General features: G+C 37.8%; 1 protein-coding gene across 1 annotated transcript in view; it reads left to right on the top strand.

The window, feature by feature from the left end:
* LOC103243954 (protein eyes shut homolog) overlaps positions 1 to 22,880 on the top strand; it is a 447,411-nt gene that overhangs the window by 322,519 nt on the left and 102,012 nt on the right. Inside the window, exon 6 of the mRNA XM_037987163.2 lies at positions 18,520 to 18,692. Coding sequence (XP_037843091.2) covers positions 18,520 to 18,692 — 173 coding nt within the window. The remainder of the gene's footprint in view (positions 1 to 18,519; positions 18,693 to 22,880) is intronic.

Below are 22,880 nucleotides of genomic sequence, written 5' to 3'. Positions count from 1 at the left end.
TTTTTGCATTGGATTAGAACATGCTTCTTTAGCCCAGAGGAGTTTATTACCCACCTTCTGAAGCCTCCTTCTGTCAATTCGTCAAACTCATTCTCCATCCAGTTTTGTTCCCTTGCTTACACGAAGTTGTGATCCTTTGGAGGAAAAGGGTCATTCTGGTTTTTGGAATTTTTAGTGTTTTACGCTGGTTTTCCACATCTTCATGGATTTACCTATCTTTGGTCTTTGCTGTTGGTGACCTTTGGATGGAGTTTTTGCATGGTCATCCTTTTTGTTGATGCTGATGCTATTGCTTTCTGTTTGTTAGTTTTCCTTCTACCAGTCTGGCCTCTCTTCAGCAGGTCTGCTGGAGTTTGCTGGGGGTCCACTCCAGACCTTGATTGCCTGGGTATCACCAGTGGAGGCTGCAGAACAGCAAAGATTGCTGCCTGTTCCTTCCTCTGGAAGCTTTGCCCCAGAGGGGCACCTGCCAGATGCCAGCTGGAGTTCTCCCATATGAGGTGTGTGTCAACCCCTGCTGGGAGGTGTCTCCCCTTCAGGAGGCACAGGAGTCAATGACCCATTTGAGGAGGCATTCTTTCCCTTAGCAGAGCTTGAGCACCATGCTGGGAGATCCACTGCTCTCTTCAGAGCTGGCCGGCAGGAAAGTTTAAGTCTGCTGAAGCTGTGCCCACAGCTGCCCCTTCCCCCAGTGCTCTGTCCCAGAAAGATGGGAGTTTTATCTATAAGCCTCTGACTGGGGCTGCTGCCTTTCAGAGATGCACTGCCCAGAGAGGAGGTATCTAGAGAGGCAGTCTGACTACAGTTTCTTTGAGGTGTTGCGGTGGGCTCCACCCAGTTCGAACTTCCAGGCGGCTTTGTTTACACTGTGAGGGGAAAACCGCCTACTCAAGCCTCAGTAATGGCAAATGCCTCTCCCCACCACCAAACTCTAACATCCTGAGGTCAACTTCAGACTGCTGTGATGGCAGCAAGAATTTCAAGCCAGTGCTGGGCTCCATGGGAGTGAGATCCGCTGAACAAGACCACTTGGCTTCCTGGCTTCAGCCCCCTTTCCAGGGGAGTGAATGGTTCTGTCTCACTGGGGTTCCAGGTACCACTGGGGTATGAAAAAAAAAAAAAAAAAAAAAAAAAAAAACTCCTGCAGCTAGCTCAGTGGCTGCCCAAATGGCCGCCCAGTTTTGTGCTTGAAACCTAGGGCCCTGGTGATGTAGGCACCCGAGGGAATCTCCCGGTCTGCAGGTTGCAAAGACCATGGGCAAAGTGTAGTATTTGGGCCAGTGTGCACCGTCCCTTATGGCACAGTCCCTCAGGGCTTCCCTTGGCTAGGGGATGGAGTTCCCCAACCCCTTATGCTTCCTGGATGAGGGGACGCCTCACCCTGCTTCTGCTCATCCTCTGTGGGCTATATCCAATGTCTAACCAGTTCCAATGAGATGAACTGGGCACCTCAGTTGGAAATGCAGAAATCACTGGCCTTCTGCTTTGGTCTCACTGGGAGCTGCAGACTGGAGCTTTTCCTGTTTGGCTATTTTACCCGGAAGTCCCTCCATTCTATTTTCAAAGACAAAAAAATAAAACCACCAAAAAAATACCTTTTAGTCCTCTTTCCCCTTTTAGTTAAGGTCTTCTCAGTTTTAGTCATTTACTGGTCTGGATATATTCTCATTGCATTCCATTCTCAACATAAAGAAGTGAAACTATAGCATGTCCTTGGAGAAAGGTAGTGTACTTACATATTTGGGGCTTATATTAATATCTAACTGGTGCTTATGCCTGCAGATGCTGTCCCACTGCTGGGCCCTTGTTCTGTCAATTTGTTTCTAGGTCAACTGTTTGCATGCTTTTCTAATAAATGAGTCAGACAGTGTCCTGACCTACCTGCCCTTTGAATGTCTGATTCGAAGGAGAATAAGAGCAATTAAGTGCATAATTACATTCCATTAGCAGAAAGTAAGAAAACAACCTTTTGTGTCAAATATAAAAGTTGCCTCATTTTCTATACTCAGATTTAATTCTCCCAGGACCAGTTTCCTTCCATGGTAATATTTGGCACTCTGAAACTCTCAGTATTGCACTTTTTGCACTTTTGAAAAATGTCAGCACTCAATTTTATAGCATTTGATTTAACGCTTTTGGGGGCACTTTCAACCTTTCATAATTTATAGCAATCTCTCAAAAATGTGTGATAGGCACAGTTAAGGTAGCAGTCAGAATAAAAGGTCAGTATATAGATTGAAGTGTTATAAGACATCAGTAAGGATAATGGACTTAAAAAAATTCAAAGCAGAAACTAACTTCTTTAGCACCTCATCATCTTGTTATCACCTTATTACCAAATTCCCTGAAGTGTTTTTCATTTTGAGAATGTGCTATGTTGAAACTTGCATAACATTACTTCTTCTTGAAATGTTTCAAACATTTAACAAAATGATCTAAAGTAATAACATCACTTTTTTTTTTTTTTTTTGAATGCAACCACACATATACAACTTTTTCTTTTTGTTTGGTCTGTACAAACTATGGGACTTCCTATTATAACTTGATTTTTATATTATCTGACCTAGAAAACTGACCATAGGCCTTGTTCTGTAGATAATATATCTTAAAATACAAACTTAAAATATATCAATTTTTAACCCTGTAAAATGTACTCAAAAGAATATTCAATGTTCCTTGAAATAAAATAGATTTAAGATGATCCTTGTATGGCCCAAGCCAATAGATAAAGGGCTGTTTCCTTTTTTTCAGCATAAAACTTATGAATTATTTAGACATCGTAAAATCAAAGCATGACTAAAAGCATTGAGTATCAAGTTACCATTCTTACCCTAATTACCAGGAAATCTCAGACGCCAACATTTAAGTTTCTGTATAGGTCATGAAGCCATACCATAAGAAATGTTTTGCCTAAAGACAGCTGAGTTTGAATGGTTGAAAGACAGTCATTTATTGTTCAACAAATACTTATTTGATATTAACTATATGCCATTCACATTGGAAGAAGAATATAGATCAAAAGAGTACAACTATAGCCAATGATTACATCTACAACAGTTGGGAGACTCAGATCAATATAAAGATTTTCTTTTTAGTCCTGAATTGGGTCAAGTTCTTGAAAGGGAATGTTATGGAGGGCTAAAAATCTGGCCATCAAAGCTGTGTATCTCTCATCTAGGAATTTACTCAGTTCCCATGCCCCCAAATTCTGCTTCTAGTAAGTAGCTCCTTGGTGAGAACGATGGATCTGTATTTCTAACAAGCTCCCATAGTAATTCAGATGCAAAACTAACTTTAAGAACTACTAATTTAGACTAAAATATTGATATAGTCATACCTTATGTGTCTTTCTAGCTTAACAAACCTGTGCCTAACACACGTCAGAACTTCATAAATATTTATTGAATGCCTGAATCAATACATGAATGGCATCACTGTGTCAAAGAAAAAAAGAGTATCATTGAGATACTCATTGGCCATGAGTATCATTGACATGTTGGCACTGAAAGAGTCCTTAAATCATGAGAAGAATGTTTAGTTCCTAAAAAGAAGCAAACACCAAAAATGGATTTTCATGGAGCAGTTATAGCACAATAAGCAGATATTTTCAGAATGGAGAACATCCAGCATCTCAACCCAGATAACAAAAGATGTAGCCTACTTGGCCAGTAATTGGGATCTACTCTAATGCTATGAGATTACTCCTATATGTTTGGTGCTTCATGGCATATCAGCATTACTGGTGCACTCCCATAAAAGCTTAATAGGTATTTATAAAACACGTAAGTCATGATTAAAATATTGGAGGATATAATAGATTTCCATTTAGAAACTGCACTTCAGTTGGTGTTAATTTTGTCATGTAATTTAGCATGAGATGCAAATGGAAAGAACAGGCAAATACAAATTTAATAAAAATGGAAATGCTCCACCTAGCCAATATAATATTTCTCCACAGGACCAATGCAAAGAAGATTAAGATAGCATATTATTTCTATGACAGCTGATAAAGTATTTCTAATTAAGACACAACTTTCAGTAACAAAAGTTACATTTTCAAAAAAAAAAAAAGTGTATCGAAGAAGAAAGACTCCACCTCTCCAAGAATTTACATAGTATAGATTGATTTTTCTCTATGTTAATATAAAATATTTGATAACTTCAATGTAAAAATATGATCAAGATATTCCTTATCAACCAACCTAAGATTTCAAAAATCAGGATTTGATGAACTATCTGAAAAATAAATTTGACATTAAAGAGGTCTTTATATTTTTAAAACTTACAAAATTGACACATATTTTTGCTCCCCTAGCACCAAACTTGGTCAAGATTTTTTAAATGAAAGGTAACATATATCCAGTAAAGCACACAAATCTCAATGAATTCTTACATATGTACAAAACCATGTAACCGCAACCCAAATCAAGATAGATAACATTTTTCAGCATCCCAGGAGGCTCTCTTATGTCCCCTGACAGTACATACCCTCTCTCACAAGGGTAATTATGATCCCGTTAGGACATTTTAGTAAAACTAAAAAGAAGTGAAAAGTTACCAGTAAAGGACAGCTGCATCTAAAAATTTGAATTTTTTTTTTTTTTTACTCTTTTTGTTTACTTGATGGAAGCTTCACATTTGCCTTCTTAGTAATGGAAACACCATAAGAGACTGTTCCAAATGCAAGCTCTTAAAAGAAAAGCATTATTCTATATTCTATTATCTCACCTTGAAAACACATTGAATTTCATTTGTTAATTCCTTCAACACATATTTACTGCATGACCATTATATGACAGCCATTGTTCTGGACTTTGCGAGCACAATCCTTCACAGCATAGTAAGGGCTGTGCTCTCCTGGAACTTACAATTCTAGGTGAAATACAAGTAAATGTGTAATAAAATAAATTAATAAGAAAATAGGCACATCTCAAAAGTGATCAGTTATAATAAACATACTAACAGTTACGTAATGAAGTAGGGACAAGCAGTTGAGGACAACACTGGACTAGAGGAAAGGTTCCCCTCAGGAGAAAACATTTAGGATGAAACTGAATGAAGAGAAGGCCTCAGCCATGTGAATATCATACAAAAGAGAAAGAAGGTTCTAGGCCAAGCACAAAGGAACTAAATGGGGAGCAAACACAGAATGTATGCAAAATAAAAAGACCAGAACCATAGCTTGGAATTTCCCCGAAAAGCAGAGGTTATAGCACAGGCTTAGTTACAAGCAATTTATTGGAGGCAGTCCCAAGGAGCAAGAGAAAGACTTGGGACAGGAAGACAGAGCAGAGGGAAAAGCTAAAAGTTAAGCAGAGTTGTAGAGTCCCTGCTGTGAGGATTCTGTTGTGTTGGGACATCCTGCGAAGCCTACAGAATATCTGCAAGAAGTGTTCACCTAAAGGTAGGAGCAATTATCTGCTGACTTTCAGCCACATTGATTGAGAGTTCCCCCATGGGGCATTAACTCTGCTCCTTCAGACTGTGTTTTCACAAAGGGAGAAGAAATGGTTTGCTCTCTGTTTATGGTGAGAAGTTGTCAGAGTGCAGTGAGTCTGAGTTCCCAGGGAACTGTCCAGTATAGTTACATCAGAAGTCAGTTGGAGTCGTGGTGATGTGGCATGGCACACCAAGGGCATGTGGAGCAAGAGCACAGTGAGAGAGTGGAAAGAGGCCAGTCACAGAGCGAAACAGGGGCCAGCTCATATCCAGCCCTGGAGGTCTTAGTAAGAAAGTTCCAACTTCAGCTTCCAAAATTTGGTTCCAAATGTAAAGGAAGCCATTGCTTTAAATGCTAGGAGGCATTGTAACTGATTACTGGCTGAATCAATTCTTTGAACAAAGGTGCATACTGTTATAATATATATTTGGAAGTTTTCATAGAGTATTCCTTCATCAGCTGCTGGGGAGTAAAATCACACTAATTATGGTTAAGTTAAATGTTGAGTACATTTTGTTATCAAAGACATCCTGTGTGATCTAGCCTCTGTATGGTTTTTCAAATCTCCTCCTTTTTGCTGAACTCTGGGCAAAACTGGCTGCTTTCCAGTTCTGAACTATGTCAGACTTTCTCTCATATCTTTGCATTCATATGTATTGTTCACTATTTAAACATTTTCTATTCCTCACCTAACCCAATTTTGCATTTTTTATGTTTTGGATTAATTATTAATTCCACTGAAAACTCTCCCCCAACCATTTACCTAAAATAGGCCGCCTGCTGTGCTCTCCCATAGCACCATGTGATATTCTCATTTAGGACTTACTATAATTTGTCATTTTCTATTTAGTTACTTAATTCTTGTCTCACCATCTAGATTGTAAATTCAATGCAAAACAGGATAATATCTATTCCATTCAACACAGTGGCACAGTGCTTAGCAGTGCCTGGCATAGGGAAAAAGTTCAGTAAACTCTGAGTGGGTGAATGAATGAATGAATGAATGAAGCAAACTAACTCTGGTTGAGGCATGGCAGAGTGGATGGAAGGCCTGCTCCTCTGCCCCTCATGGAGGCTTATGGAACAACATCAAGGAACTCCAGTGTAAAACCAAATGCAATGTGACAGTTTTGCCTGTGGCAAATGGTGTATCCCTGAAAAAATATTTGTATGAAGCTATTTATTGGAGACTTGAGTGATAACTTTTGTAACAAGACTAAGTATCCCTTAAATAGTCTGTTTTATATATTATGATCTTCATACCTTGAAGTTTCCTGAAGGAATTGGGACAGTCAGTAAAAATACTTTTGGTAATAAATGACTCCTGAACAACTTCAAGATTAGCTACTTCCTTTTTGTTCTTTTCAGAAAGAGATAACTTGATTTTAGATACCGGAGGTTGAAAGTAAATGCAGGTCTTTTCGATTAAAAGTTCTAGTGTGTCTCTTCTTTTTAATGCAAAAGGCTAAATCGGTTTCAGGAAAATGCTGACACAATATTAAGATAAATCGTGTCCTGTCTTTAAAAACCGTATAGAATAGTCAACCGTCTCTAAGTCTCAAGGATAACAATAGCTTCCTATATGTGATTAAACTAGCAAACAATTCCTTGTCGCTTGACCTGCATTTTTTTCTTGTTTCTGTTTTACTTTAATTAGATTGAAAATGACTAATATAAACTAAGATTTTCTAACACATGTTACACTTTAATATATATAAAATCTATGCCAAATATTTGACCCTAATTCTATAAGTAATGGAAATAACATTTTCAGACTAAAGGTTAATATTTTGCATATATGTGCCAAGGAGGTGGGGAAAAGGATTAACCTTAAGTGAAATAAATGCAGAAATAAATTCAACTTAAGATTTAATAAGTTCTGGAAAAAAAGGTACTTAAGTATGTATATTCAGACATAATTTTAAGTTGCTTAAAAAATTGTAATTCTGAACTGGAAAGTTTTCAATAACTCATAATTATATATATTAGTTACTTAAGTGTGTGTGTGTGTGTGTGTATACATATATATTTACCAGGAAATAGTTCAGACCAATGAAACAAAACTTTAAATGATTCTTACTAAATACAATAAAATAAAATTTCCCTCTGGCATTCAGAGATCTGCTCCATGGCATAACCTGTCTCAGAAGAGGTTTTTCTGAACCCAATAGGTAATCCCTTTCCAAACCAGTTCTATTTCTGTGCTATAGTGAGCCTAGCAGTTTTGGATTTGTTGAGTGAAGCAATTTAGGAATTGCTTCCTGCAGATGGAGATGCATTTTATAGTGAATCATTGGAGCTTTAAAAATAACAAACTGCTGGAAAAGAAGCTTAAAACGATCCCCCCAAATAGTGAAATCTTATCTAGCCCATCTGATGGAGCAATTGAAGGGGAAAGAAACTAATTGGAACTATTGAAACAGCAGGGAAAGTTGGCTGTTCCTTTTTTTCTTTTATCCATTTAATGTAAAAGAAAATTGTCACATCTAATAGTGTGTCCAAAAAAAAGTGTTAACTAGGTATAAATGCCTTTTGAAACTGTCCTTTACCATCCATAAGGTTATGGAACTAAGAAGCTTGCCTGCAGCCAAAACACCTTTTGATGAGAACTGGCTATTGTACATGGCTTTTAAAGAAATAGCACAGTCCATTTTAACATCATGTCAACTGATTCCACGAGATTTAGTCTTTTCCAGTGCAAAGAAGTTGCAAACTAAATCTTTTAATTGAAAAAGCCTGAAGCCACTTTCAGCCTCTTGTATAAAACTGAAATTACCCCTTTCAGGATTAAAAAAGAAAAAGAAAGAAAAAGAGGGTAGGAAGAAGCACATTATTTCAAAGACAGCAAAGCAGTGATTTATTATTAGTAGTTCCTTCTTCAGGAAAACTGTTTTCAGTTCTCTGATCTTTGAGTCTCAGTTTCATCAACTTAACACAAAATATTGCTCCAAGTCTGAATTAGTCAGATTTCCATAGAGGGACAGGATGGATGAATGGATGGATGGATGGATGGATGGATGGATGGATAGATAGATAGATAGATAGATAGATAGATAGATAGATAGATAGATAGATAGATAGACAGACAGATAGACAGACAGACAGATAGATAGATATATAAAGGGGAGTTTATTAAGTTTTAACTTATATGATCACAAGGTCCCACAATAGGCTGTCTGCAATATTGAGGTGTAAGGAGAGGCAGTCCGAGCCTCAAAACTGAAGAACCTGGAGTCTGATGTTTGAGGGCAGGAAGCATCGAGCACAAGAGAAAGATGTAGGCTGGAAGGCTAGGCCAATGTTGCCTCTTCACATTTTTGCTGCCTGCTTTATTTTGGCTGGCAGCTGATTAGATTGTGTCTACCAGATTAAGGGTGGGTCTGTCTTCCCCAGCCCACTGACTCCAACATTAATCTCCTTTGGCAGCACCCTCACAGACACATGCACGATCAATACCTTGCATCCCTCAATCCAACCAAGTTAACACTCAGTATTAACCGTCACAATGCTCATGCTCTAAATATATGTAAATTTGAACCCCAATAGAATGAGTTTCCAGATAATACAACAGTTAAAATAAAATCACAGCATTTCTACTTCAGAATTAGTTTAAGATGGAAACTCTATATTTAATATATTCGGTACAACAATAACCTAAGGAAAAAATGTTATGACCCCAAACAGAAGGTGACCATACCCCTGGTTTGGCTGGGATAGTCCCTGTTTCCTCCTGTTATCCTGGCATCCTATCCCAGTTAGGCACTCACCCCAGATGCTTCATTTTATAATGAATCAGCAGCAGCAGCAACAGTTGTATGCAAACGAGCTAAAATACTTTCTACTCAGTCAGCTCTCCTTCATGGACATAGTTTTCATCTTCACAACTATCCCCAAGAAGCTAACCAGCTGTCCCCAGGATGAACAGATATTTCATGCTATTTCATGCATGGTAATTGCATTTATAAGAGAAAGAGTATATATGCCTTAAAGTCTAAAAAGAATTCTGCCACATCAGGTCACACACGTGGGGTTCTCTCTATTTAGTGATAAGAAAAGCACAATGGATAAAAGCTTTTACTGCAAACTTTCCTATTTTGTTAATATGTAAGTAGCTGCTCTAGTACTTTGAATTGGTAAGGTGTTTGAGTCAAAGTTTATTTTTCTTCAGTTGCCTCTCCCTCTCCACCAACCAGCATTGTAATCCAGAGGTGTTCTTAATTTTAATCAAAGCCTAATGATGTTTATGTTATTTTTTAAATAAGTTATATTGATAACTTATTCCTACACTACTGAAAATAGTCACTAGCATGTCCATGCATACATCAAATAATATATGCATATTCTCCCTCTACTTTCTAAATTTATATATTCTTCAGTATCAAGAATGGCACCAAAATCTACTCAGCTGGACAAACCAGAAACCAATCATCAAGTTAGATGTTTTTCTCCCTAAGCATCTCTCAAATTATTTCTCTCCATGTCCACTTCCACTGAGCTTATCTGCACTTCTGCTTGGATTTCTGTGTATAACTCAGGGTTTGATCAAGAGACAGAGCCACACAGTTATTTAGGAAAGTTTAATATGAAGATTTATTATCAGTGACATGAAATTAATTTCTAAGATGCAAAGAGTACATTAAATATTTTAGGTGGGCCAGGCATGGTGGCCCACACCTGTAATCCCAGCACTTTGGGAGGCCAAGGCAGGCAGATCACCTGAGGTCAGGAATTAGAGACCAGCCTGGCCAACATGGTGAAACCCCGTCCCTACTAAAAATACAAAAATTAGCCAGGCATGGTGGCGTGCGCCTGTAATCCCAGCTACTTGAGAGGCTGAATAGGAGAATTGCTTGAACCCAGAAGGTGGTGGCTACAGTGAACCAAATTCATGCGACTGCACTCCAGCCTGGGTGACAAGAGCAAGACTCGGTCTTAAAAAACAAAAAAAACAAAAAAACAAAAAAACACACCATATTTAGGTATAGCAGATGAAGGGAGCCATTCCTACCTCTAGGGCTGAGGAAGAGTACTCCAAGCAACAAATCAGAAGACACATATATACACTCACACATACACACACACACAAATGCATATGTGCACACATACACACGTGCACACACACATGCACACACACACACACACACACCACCTGGTATGCAAAGCGCGATGGAGAGTGTGATGGTTGAATGATAGAAAAGTTCACTGTGATACCCCAGACCAAGACCAGGAAAGAGGAAACCACGTACTGGGGCGCTGCTGGAAGGCACTGGGAAGCTACCCTCTGGGGCTCTAGGGAGCTCACTGAGAAGCCACCACAAAGCTGCTGCTGAACTTGCAAGAATTCCTGCTCACTGGGGCACCTGTGAAACTGTTTCAAACCACTCACTATGAGGTCCAGGAGAACTTACCAGAAAGCCACACTTGAAGGTGCTGCTGAACATGCTAAGAATTTGCCCACTGGAACACCTAGAAGCCAGAAAGCTGGGTGGGTCATGGGCTCTCTCCTAGGGGTAACTCTCCAGTGGAGGTGCTGTGGAAACTTGCTGGGGGTGAGTAGCACTGAGTTTCCCGTGTGTGCCTCCAGCAGAACTAATAAGACAGGAAAGAACGGCAGAGCTGGGAAGAGAACCTCTTCTTCCTTCAGTGTCCCAAGTGCCCTCTACTGACAAAGCTTAACATCCCCCAATTGGCAAAGGGAACATGTTTATAGGGTCCAGCTCCAGCATCACAAGGAAGGACTATAAAGGGTGGATTTGGAACTAACAAACAATAAATTCTTTTTTTTTTTCTTTCTGAGATGGAGTCTCATTCTGTTGCCCAGGCTGGAGTGCAGTGGTGCGATCTCGGCTCACTACAACCTCCCACTCCCAGGTTCTAGTGATTCTCTCACCTCGGCCTCCTGAGTAGATGGAATTACAGGCATGCACCACCACGCCCAGCTAATTGTTTCCATTTTTAGTAAAGACGGGGTTTCACCATGTTGGCCAGGAGGGGTTTGAACTCCTGACCTCAAGTGATCCGTCAGCCTTGGCCTCCGAAAATGCTGAGATTATAGGCATAAGTCACCACGCCCAGCAGACAATAAATTAATAACCGGTACAATCTGTCCCTAGGTTTACTGTTCTCCATACATTTCCCACACTATAGCCCCAGAATAACTCTAAAACATAATATAATTCATTCCCTCCTCAAAAAACCTTTCAATGTCTGTCTATTGCCAATAAGTTAAAGTGAAAATTCTTAAAAGGACCAAGGCCACTTCTTGTATCTCAGCTCAAGTCTACTTATACTCTATGCTTCAAATATATTGATAGGATTAAATTAAGTGAAATTCTAGCATTGGAAAGGAATATTTGTTATTGGGAATTGGGGTAAGAGGAAAAAAGGATGGAGAATGAGTACTGGAAGAGATAATGTGGAAGTCAAGAGAGGTGCTGATGACTAAAATGTTATCTATGGAGTAGGAAGTGAAGTCACCTCCTCTGAGCAGAGATCACAGGACTGGGAAAGATCGAAACAACAATTGGGTAGAAGGAGAATTTGATATTTAATTAAATTTGATGAATTTTGATGAAGTGGTGATTTTGATATTGTCCCTTATAGTTGTGCACCTAACTTCATGTCTAGGCTTCAGATTATAATCTAAGTATACCGCAGGGTTCAAGAGGTAGGCATTAAACATCTTGCCAGTTAGCAACCTCCGGTTTACTTTGTTCAGTACACTGACTCTACATAAAGAGATCTGGGACAATTCCAAAAGTTACCTGCTTGCTCTAAGTGACAGACACAAACTGTACTTTTAGAGCAAGCCTGCCAAATCAACATATTTAGAGGCAAGAACTCCTCTAAATTTCTTGCTTTTTCTCCAACCCAAAATTGGAGTGTAAAGATTTGACAAAAGGCTGTGGAATAAGTGAGAAACTGCAAAAAAAAAAAAAAAAAAATTAAATTCTCATTGCAAATTCATAGGAATACCCATAAAGGATGTTTTGGGTTCATAAATGTATACCTTTCTAGATAGTTGTTATCTATTATTCCTTACATTTTTAAGGAATAAATTTTCCACCCACAGCAATTTGGTAAATAATTCTTAATATCAGAAAAGAACAACCATTGACATTGTGTGCTCTGTTTCTACCTTCCTGATAACCGGTGAATTCACCATGGTAACAGCTGAGTAGAAACTGTGTATGTGAACATTACTGAGGTCAAGGGAATGGGTGAAATGGCACTTTGTTGGCTTAAATATTTTAAGAGAATTTTTATGTCTTTTTAGTAGAAGTTAAAATAATATTTTAAAAGCTTATACCAACTCTTCTAGCCTTAAATAGCTTCCAAATAGGCACATTATCTTTACAGGAAATTACCTGAGAGCTCCAGAGCTTCATAAGCACTGCATTTACAGATTCTGTTATATTGAATCCTGCCCAAATTGCCCTTACCATGCAGGGGGCTGGAGATCGGCTAATTTTGCAGTGAGCACAGAGTGAGAAAATCTATTATGAAATTGTAGTTTGGGCACAGAGTATAATTGTAAGATCCTGAGATTTTTGTTTGGGGGGGGTGGTAATTCTAAACACTGAAATGATACATTCATTCAACAAACAATTATTAATGTATATATTTTCACCCATAATACCGTCCACCTTATCCTTCTTTCCCCACCCACTTCTCTTTGTACCAGATTTCATCATATTGCTCTTATTTCACCATTAACTGATTCGGACACAAATAATTATATGTTTCATTTATTCTTACCTCCTTTTCCTAATATATAATGAGCAGCTGATCAATGTCAAGTACTGTGCTGGGCACATTCACATACATATCTCATTTAATGTATTCAGATAATGGCCATGTTTACTATGTTAGCTCCCCTTTTGGGTTTCATGTTCTTCTCTCTCTGCTCCCTTGGAAGCAAAACTTTAATTCCATTTCATAAGAACTAGAGGGTCATAGGGCCAGAGATATGGAAAAGATATCTCTTTTTGGAAAGGATCTCCTGATGCACTTGCTGGGGAAGACAGTTTGGTCATTTTTGTTTACTAATGAAGTTTATTTTTTGTAAAGTGAACCATGCCTGTCAGAGAAAGAAAGAAGGAAGAGGAAAGAGAGACGGAGAGAGACTATACCATGTATTCAATTTTTCTTTGCAAAATGCCTACAAGATTAAATTGGATGGATACAAGAACAGGAAAAAAATGTTTTTGTTTATGGATTTTCCATTTTGTGTATTTATTCCTATGTTATTCTATGACTTTTATTATTGCTCTTATCCTTTCTCATCTTCTTTCTGCCTTTAGAAAAAGCCTTTCATATAAAGAAAAAAGTTTCTATAGCAGAGGACATTTTCCCTGAGTTCTCTGTTCTTGGGTATATTATATAGACTATGTTTCTCCAAGTTCACTTTCTAGGCCACCACAAAGTAATTTTGGTTTTGCATTTTTTTCCCATTATTTTCATGCATGGCTACTTTTAAAAAGAAAAAGTTAAAAATGAAAAATGTCATACGTAGTGGTGTGCCTTACAGCACAAAATAACATCCATTTAGGCAGTTCTGTCCTAGAAACAGACAAAGAAAATCTATCTACAGTACTAGAGCCAGAGTCTCCACACACAGCTAACAACTCATTTGACAGAAATTCCAATGTTTTAAGGAAGATTCTTGCAGGGGAGGGGAAGTATTCTTTGCAATTAGCAGGCTCTTATCATGGTGTTATGAAATTCATGAAAACAGAATGAAAGTTCTACTTGAACCACAGCTACTTGGGATCTCATTTGCATACCTCCTAAAGCCTGCGTTGTGGTGCTATCAGAGCTGATACATAGAGATGGGTTATTTCCGCCAGTAGCAATTTTATTTTTTAGAAATATCTGGAGACATTATTCATAAAGATTCATTTCTGCACTCTTTCCTGCTGAGAACCTCCCTCTCTTGACACTGTGGGTGGCCAACTTTGAAATCGCCTAATGATCCGTTAGATACAAAGAGTGCAAGAAGAGTTATTTATTTATTTAAGTTAATACATGCAGGAGTCCTTTTAGTTCTAGAGGACTTTTGGCATCTGGCTGTGTTATATAAATAGTGGGCACCCTTTTCAAGCCAGCTTCTTTTATTTTTTTTAATCAGCTAAATTTTTCTAAAGGTAACTTTTAATACTTATAGAAACGACAGTCAGTTAATATTCTTACCGTATTGTAGACTTCTAATCAAATATCCTGTAGCAGTTACAATGCCAACATGTATAGATATTTGCATATGCTTAGATAGGTGGTATTTTTTAACTAAGCTTTAAAATGACCGAGTGAATTTTTTCCTCTTTCATGTTGAAGTTAAACATAATGCACAGGCAGTAGACTGCATATGGCACTCCTAAAATGAAAACTTTCTCTTCTTTGTACTTTGATGGATATATATGTTTTCAGATATATGTTGGTCAAAAGTCAAAACATAGCCCAACAACAGAAATAAAATTATAACATCCTGTAAGGACACAGTAATAACTAACACCCATCAAGCTTTTACTCTGGAGAGAATATTTGTCTCAGAGGGATGGGTTGAAGTCAAAGTAGGCTATGCAAAAGAGTCTTCTAATGAAATTTTTTTAAATGCAGACTCTTCAGCCTTACCTTAGATCTTCTAAATCAGAATCTCAGCGGGCAAGAGGAGCATGGGAATCTGCATTTATCAAACGCATCCAGGAGAGTCCCTGGTAAATCCTTTGGTGCCAGTTCACAGACCAGCTTTTAGAAACTACTGTCATCTGAATCCACATATTACGGAGCTAAGACCTTAAAATACTTGATACTTTTTCTATTCCTTTGTCACATACACTGTATCTTACAGAGATTTGTTCATGCATTTATGATGTCTCCTACAAAGAATGCGAAAGCGAGTCTTATTAACCGCTTGGCACGTGGCTCCATCCATAATGTAGGTGCACAATAAACTGGATGGCAGCAATTGCAGAAAAATATATGGTCCTCTGGTGTATAGGTAAAAACTTCACCATAATCTGGATTATTTTACAGACCTACTTTTAATTCAGAAAAATCTCCTGACTTGCTTAAAGGAAAATTTCCAAAAAAGGTTTCTATGTGGTTTACAGGTCTTGTGAAGGATAAAATTTTTAAAACTTTAGGGATGAAAAGATATGTTCCATGAAAAAAATATATTTCATGTAAATATATTCTCTCAAAGCTAATTATAATAAGCAGTGACAAATTCACAGCAATGATGCAATATTTAAAGTAAACTGAGCAAAAGAGGGTGACACTGTTTTGAAAACTATTTCCAAAAGTCAGCTGTCTTACATAAGATCCATCAGTCTTACAGCATTCTCTTTCTGGGTCAACACTGCCTTTTGCTACAAGATGTAGAGAGACATCAAAGTAGGTCAAGTGGCAGAGAAAACAGCAGACTTGGTAGCTTTTGAAGAAGTTGCAATTTAATAACAGGATCTGACAAGATCTGGATAGGAGAAACCTTTATGTCCAGGTGTAACACAGAAGATAGCAAAAATAGATTTAGAAAACAAAATCTATTGGTGAAATGTCTGACAATCCAGGAAATATTTTGGAACTTTGAGGTACAATTTGAAGTACTATCATCTGGCAACATCTCTGTTGAGTAAAGCTGACTCTTGCTAATGAGGTGCTAATGGGATATCAAGACAGGCCAGAAGGCTCTGGACACTTGCCTTTGGTTAGATATGGTGAGTTTCCCTTTTCTTGGAGAGTTTTCTATAGAATTTCCATTTCTCTCTCTACTCTAGTTGCCTGCTGATATACAGATGCACACAGTTAGTCATCTCCGCATGAATTTACACAACCAACTTCTCACAACACCTGATGAAAGCAGAAAGAGGAAATGAGGCTTGATTTATCAATAGGACCTGATTAAAAATAGTGCTTTCCTTGGTTTTCACCATAAAATCATCTTTCCTACATGCCAAATCTGTTTAGGTTTATATGATTAAAGCATTTAAATCAATCAATGCTTAGATTAGTTTGACTTTCACATATGAGGCATTCTCCTTGATCTGAAAAAGACTAATTTGGTCCTTCCAGAATGTAGCTCTCAAGAATGCTACTTTCCTAGACTTTATCCCAGAATACAAATGCTTAATACTGACCTTTCAACTCCAAGTAAGATCAGTGGAAGCAAAGTTTTATCCATTACCCCCAAACAACATGAAGTTTCCAACTTACACTTTAGGTCATACCAGAAATATTTCTGTACCTGTTAGGTGGTCCAGCTGTGCTTTTACCACTATTCTCAGGAAACAAGGAACAGCATTGGCTAAGCAGTCCTCAAAATTTTATTTCACAGAAACAGAAGAGCTTGCTCAGGATACTTTATAACCATCTTAGGGGCATCGGTCTATAATTTTTTCCCAATCCTGAAAACTTATGAGATTCCATATCTGTCTGCAATGTGTACAATGCTATGCAGGTTGCCATGAAGGTTATAAAATGCATAAATTACTGATTACTCACAGGATAAGCATTATGTGTTGGCAAAATCTGAAGGTTTCAAAGCCTTACAACCCCACCAAAGCCAGGGTTACCTGTTATCTGATACATAAACTTTCTCCATAGTGTTTCATAAATTATCATGGAGAATTAATATTAAAATATGAATATTTTTAGAAAGGAAACACCTTCATTTTCTAAGTCGGGTACTCATTATTATGAAAGAAATGGTTCTTTCCTACACACAAATTTTAGAGTAAGGGGATTCAAAGACATGAGGAAGGTATTGAGAAACCATACAGATAGTTGGGAAAAAATTCATGATATAGGTAAGATCTACAACTAGACTGGGAGGCTGTGTCATAAAAACATAAAAATATGTTAGTTTCCCAATTATCAGGGCTGATCCTGGCACCTATGCTTAAGAGCTAACAGTTGCATTGAGAAGATAAGATGTAAGCTCCTAAGATCTGTAAGAAGAGAGAGAGAGAGAAAAAAAAAGAAAAGATTAAATGGAATTATTTAACTTCAAGTGACAAAATCCCAAATCAAACTGGCTTTAAAAATGTAAAAGCAGTGGAATATATTGGCTCACATAACTACAGAGTACTGGTGAGATCTGGTACCCAAATAATCAATAATCTATATTTCTCTGTCACTTATATCTACATTGCTAAGTATTAGCTATTTATTCTCAGCTAGGCTCTTCCCTCTGGACAGGCACATTCCACCATCAATTACCAGTGCAGCAACACCAGCAGATAAAAAGAGTAGTCTCCGAAGAGTTTTAGCAGAGGTCGGCCAGTTGGCCTAGTGTGTTGTGTATCCATCCTGCACTACACACTATGGCACCAAGAGTGGAGACAGTCTCTCCCAAACATGCACTGAGAATGGTGGAGGGGTGGCTCTTGGAAAGGAAAACAAAAGCATCTGTGACTTTAAATGGGGCAATGGATGCAGAGAAGGCAGAAATAACAAACTCCAAGTCACTTCTCCCTCTTGAGAATGTTTCCCTGACAGGTAAGAGGAGTATTTTTCTTGAGCTCTGCTTTCATGGGCACTTGCAGCCTGGGGCCACCAAACCATATTTTAAGCTGAAGAGTTATATAGTCATTATAGCTCCCCACTGTGGCTTATTTTCAGAATTACTACAAGCGCAGCTCTTGGAGGACTTTGTCTTCAGTGTGGGGAAGCTTATCATCAGCTTAAAATTCTCCTCTGAGCTTTGAGTCTAAGATGTTTTTGGCTAATAGACATTTGATGCACTTTATTGAGGCAGCACCACGCATATTCAATGAAGCCCTGAAAAGGCACCCAGTGTGAAATAAAAAGAGGAGACAAATCAAAAATAAAAATAGATGGCTTAAAATAGAATTCATGGCTCCAGATAATCTATAAAGCTGTTAATCTGCTTTCAATGGAAAGCACACAGCTACAAATATTCAAAAGTTGAAACAGAAAAAAAGGGAGAAAAGTCACTTATTAGAAAAGATGCAATTATAATTTTATTTGCATATGTGTTCATGAATGTGTGTACATGTGTATTGTGTGTAGAAAATATAAGTCATTTTCTAATGAATTTTTAAATTTTTTTCCCTTCTCAGTGATAGTGAAAATCTGTTTTGTGAGTGTCCAAGGCTGTATTCAGGCAAGCTGTGCCAGTTTGCAAGTTGTGAAAACAACCCATGTGGAAATGGTGCCACCTGTGTTCCAAAATCTGGAACAGATATTATCTGCCTCTGCCCATATGGGAGGTCTGGACCCCTCTGCACTGATGGTAAGAGCATTTCATTATTAAACATGTAGCACAGACAGAAAGAGGTGAAGAGGACAGAAATCACTCAGATGAATCAAGGATAGCACTTGACTGATCAAATACATCAAACCTTCTTCTGGGTTCTTTTCAACTCAGTTGAGACAAGACCTATTAGTGAGACTGATCACCAAGCAGGTATTTCCCATACCCATCCAGTAATTACAAAAGTGGTGACTAGGCACAGTGGCTCCTGCCTGTAATCCCATCACTTTGGGACGCCGAGGCAGGTGGATCACGAGATCAGAAATTTAAGACACGCTTGATCAGCATGATGAAACCCTATCTCTACTAAAAATACAAAAATTAACCAGGCATGGTGGCATGCACCTATAATCCCAGCTACTCAGGAGGCTAGGGCAGGAGAATCGTTTGAACCCGGTAGGCGGAGGTGGCAGTGAGCCAAGATGGTGCCACTGCACTCCAGCCTGGGCAGCAGAGACAGACTCCATCTCAAAAAAAAAAAAAAAAAAAAAAAAAAAAAAAAAAAAAAAGTGGTAAGAAGTTTTCCCTGAGGTTAGAGTACAGAAAATCTCTGTACTGTAAAATCTCAAAGTCTAGCTAAGTATAAGAGAGTAACAAGGGGCATCAAGAGCAATATATAAAATCAAATTATTTCATGTCATTTTGGCAAACTGAGAGTACAATATTAACAAATCTATTTATCACAGCCCAGTTGCTTTACATTTAAATGTAACAAAACCCATGATGCAGTTATTACATATCAAGAAACTAAATCACAAACAATAGACATGTGTCTCTCTTTAGGAAAATTCAGTATGAGAAATCCTAAATTATAAAAAGCTGCAAGATGCTGTAATACAAGATTTTAAGAAAAAAAAAAATTGCCTAAGAATTTAATGTTAGCTTTGATATGCATAAATGTGTGTAGATATTTTCAGAAATAATAAAAATTCATATTAATAGTTAATCAACACAGGACTGGACTTGTTTTATCATTATTTTCACCATAAAAATAAAAAAAAAATTTATTCCTTTGGCACTTGTGATATTTGGCACTAAATTTTAGAATAAGGCTACCAAAGTGAACTCAGGGCCCTCTGGCCCAGAATCACAAAATGAAGCAAACAGATCCAGCCTGTGATGACATGAAAAAGCTGGGTACCACATCCTGAAGTGGCAGGTATGAAAACGGAAACGAGAGTAAAAGAAGCATCTGTGACTAAAAGGTATTGAAGTTTTGGATATATAGGTCTTCGAAAGGAACTGAGATAATGAATTTGTGTGTATCTGAAAGACAGAATGACTTAAGAGGGGAAGAGTTAAGAAGTACTAAGAATTTCAGTCTGTGTGTGGCAGGGTTATATTAGAAGAAGTTAGCCAAGTCATTTTTATAAAAAGAGAAAACATTATAGACTGAATAGAATTTAAGTCGTGTCCTTTCTCATAAAATCTCATGCTTCTCAGACGTAATCATTCTATTTAGATAAAAGCTATTGAAAAAATATAATTGGTTATAATAAATTTGATTACTAAGAGATGAATCATCAGTTTTGCTTCCTACTTGAAAATAATACTGACCATAAAAAATAAGAAGTGAAGATTTAGCAGATGTCTTTATGTACTCACACACACAAAATGATTGTTTACTCCCATCTCCTGGTCTCATTAGAGTTTCAAAGATGCAAGGATATATAGATAATTGAGACAGGAAAAATTAGACATTATTAGGTTCTTTGCCTCAGTGTAAGTTTTAAAAAGGAAGATTCCTACATGCACCTATCCAGAAGAATTTCTCAAAATAATTATCCTATCCATTTATATTCCACAAAGTTGCCAGATCTAGTTTAGAAATGTAAAACTTGTCAAGAAAGATAGACTTCTGACCTTGTGGAGCTTACCTTCTAATTGAAAAGATGAATGGAAAATAAAAATGGCTCAAAACACAATACGAAATTTCTGAGAAGAATTATGAAGGAAATAAACAAGTAGTGATAGACAGTAACTGGGCTGGAGGGCACTTTCACAGGTCGCCAAGGCAAGAATCACTTTCAGAGGAGGAGATATTTGTACTGAGGCCTAAAGAATAAGGAGTATGGCCCATGAAAAGCTGGAAAAGGAGCTATCCAGGCAGAAGGTTCAGAAATGAAAGACCCTGAGGAAAGATAGAAGCAGGGCTTTTTGGAGAATGAAAAGATACTACTGTGACTGGTGCGTAAGTGTCTTCATTCACTCCAGCTGCTATAACGGAATACCATAGACTGGGTGACTTATAAACAACAGAAATATATTTCTCACTGTTTCGGAGGCTGGAAAGTTCAAGATCAAAGCACCAGTGGACTTGGTTCTGATGAGGACTACTTCCTGGCTCATAGACAGCAGTTTCACTGTGTCCCCACATGGAAGGGACTAACTAGCTCTCTGGAGTTTCTTTTATAAGGGCACTAATCCCATCCATGAAACCTTTGCCCCGTGATCTGATCACCTCCCAAAGACCTCACTTCCAAATACCATCACATTGGCAGTTAGGTTTTAACATGTGAATCCGGGTGCGGGGGGGAGCGGGTGCACATAAACACAGTCTACAGCAATAGTGAGCAAGAAAAAAAAAAAATCTAATGTTAGCAGGGCCTAGATCATATAGGACCTTGGGAACATGGAAAGGTTTTTAACTTTTATTTCCAGATGCCTTAGGAAATCACTGGAAGGCTTGAAAAGGGCTAGTGACTCATGTGTATTTGTTTAAACTATTCTGATGGTATTATCTCTAATAGATTTTATAAGGCTACTGGAGTGGTCCTGACAAAAGATAATTATGCCTAGGACAAGGGCAATTACAGTGGGGATGCAGATAAGTGGATAAATTTGAAATCTATTCTGGAGATAAAATATTCAGAACTTGCTGGGAAGAGTGTGAAAAGGGTAAAATCAAGAACATCAAGTTTTCTTTGTCTGAGCTATAGTGTAGATGGTAGTGCCATGAAAAAGAATAGGGCCATAACAGCTTATTTTGTAGAAAACAGCTTATTTTACTGGCAGGTAAACAAGAGTTTTATTTTGTGCAAATGAAGAAAAAGATGCCAGTTAGACATCCGAATGGAGATGAAATGTAGACAATTGGATATATGATGCTGGTGCTCTGAAGCAAGATCAGGACTAAAGATATAATTTGGGGTAGTCATTAAAATAAAGGTGGTGTTTAAAACCATAGAACTGTAGATTGTCTACAGAGAAAATATAGAAGAGAAATATAGATAAAGAAGAGAAAGTGTAGATAAAGAAAAGATTTAAAAAGAGCAGATGAATCCTAGAGAAACCTTCCACAATGTCAATATTTAGATATCTGGTAGAGGAGAGAAAGCTGTATTAAATACCAGTACCATACCCTGACAAACACCCCCTCCTCATCTCTCAGCCCATAGATATTGCTCCTTTTATAATGTGGCATTGTCTTAGTCTGGGACCTCCATAAAAACAGAACCTGCATAAGAATTGCATTCAGGTCATTTATTTGGAAATGATTCCAGGAAATAGGAGAGAAGATCTAGTGAGAATAAAATGGGGTAGGAGAGAAAGTCAGTGCAAAGGTGCATAGAGCGTTGAACATAACCATGGCCAACTGTGCGTGATTTCACTCAGATCTTATGAGGAGCTATACAGAAAGTCTAAAATTGACTACCCAAGGGGCAAAAGAGAAATGTTTGACCATTGTCTCATGGTTCTTTTCGATTGAAGGTTTCCCTACAAGACATTAATATTCCCACACTTCCAGATTGCCATGCAAGAATGATGAGAGTACAAGTTTTAGCAGGCATCTTAGGTGACAGCCTCAGAAAAGCTGGAGGTTATAGAAAGAGAGCTTAACAGATCAACATTCCATAACATATCAATATTCCATATTTTTGAGTCACAAAAATTACCCCTTGAATGTTCACTCCCTCCAGAAAGCTTTTTTACATCAACAGGCATCAATCCTTTCTGTACTCCACCAACTAGTATGAGGTGATATCCCAAGTCATCTATTGGATCATTCACTGTTACTATTATGACCTCTAGAAGATTGTCTAGAATGTACTGAATATATATTTGTTTTATAGAGTAAAGCAGAAAGCAATCCAATAAGCCTAGCTGTTGTTCAATTACAACTACACTTTAGAAGAGGTGCAGAATAACATCTGGGACTTTGCCTTT

The sequence above is a fragment of the Chlorocebus sabaeus genome, chromosome 17, assembly GCF_047675955.1.
Source record: "Chlorocebus sabaeus isolate Y175 chromosome 17, mChlSab1.0.hap1, whole genome shotgun sequence".
Taxonomy (NCBI): Eukaryota; Metazoa; Chordata; class Mammalia; order Primates; family Cercopithecidae; genus Chlorocebus; species Chlorocebus sabaeus.
Note: the sequence above shows the minus strand (reverse complement) of the source record. Positions and strands in the feature narration are given on the sequence as shown.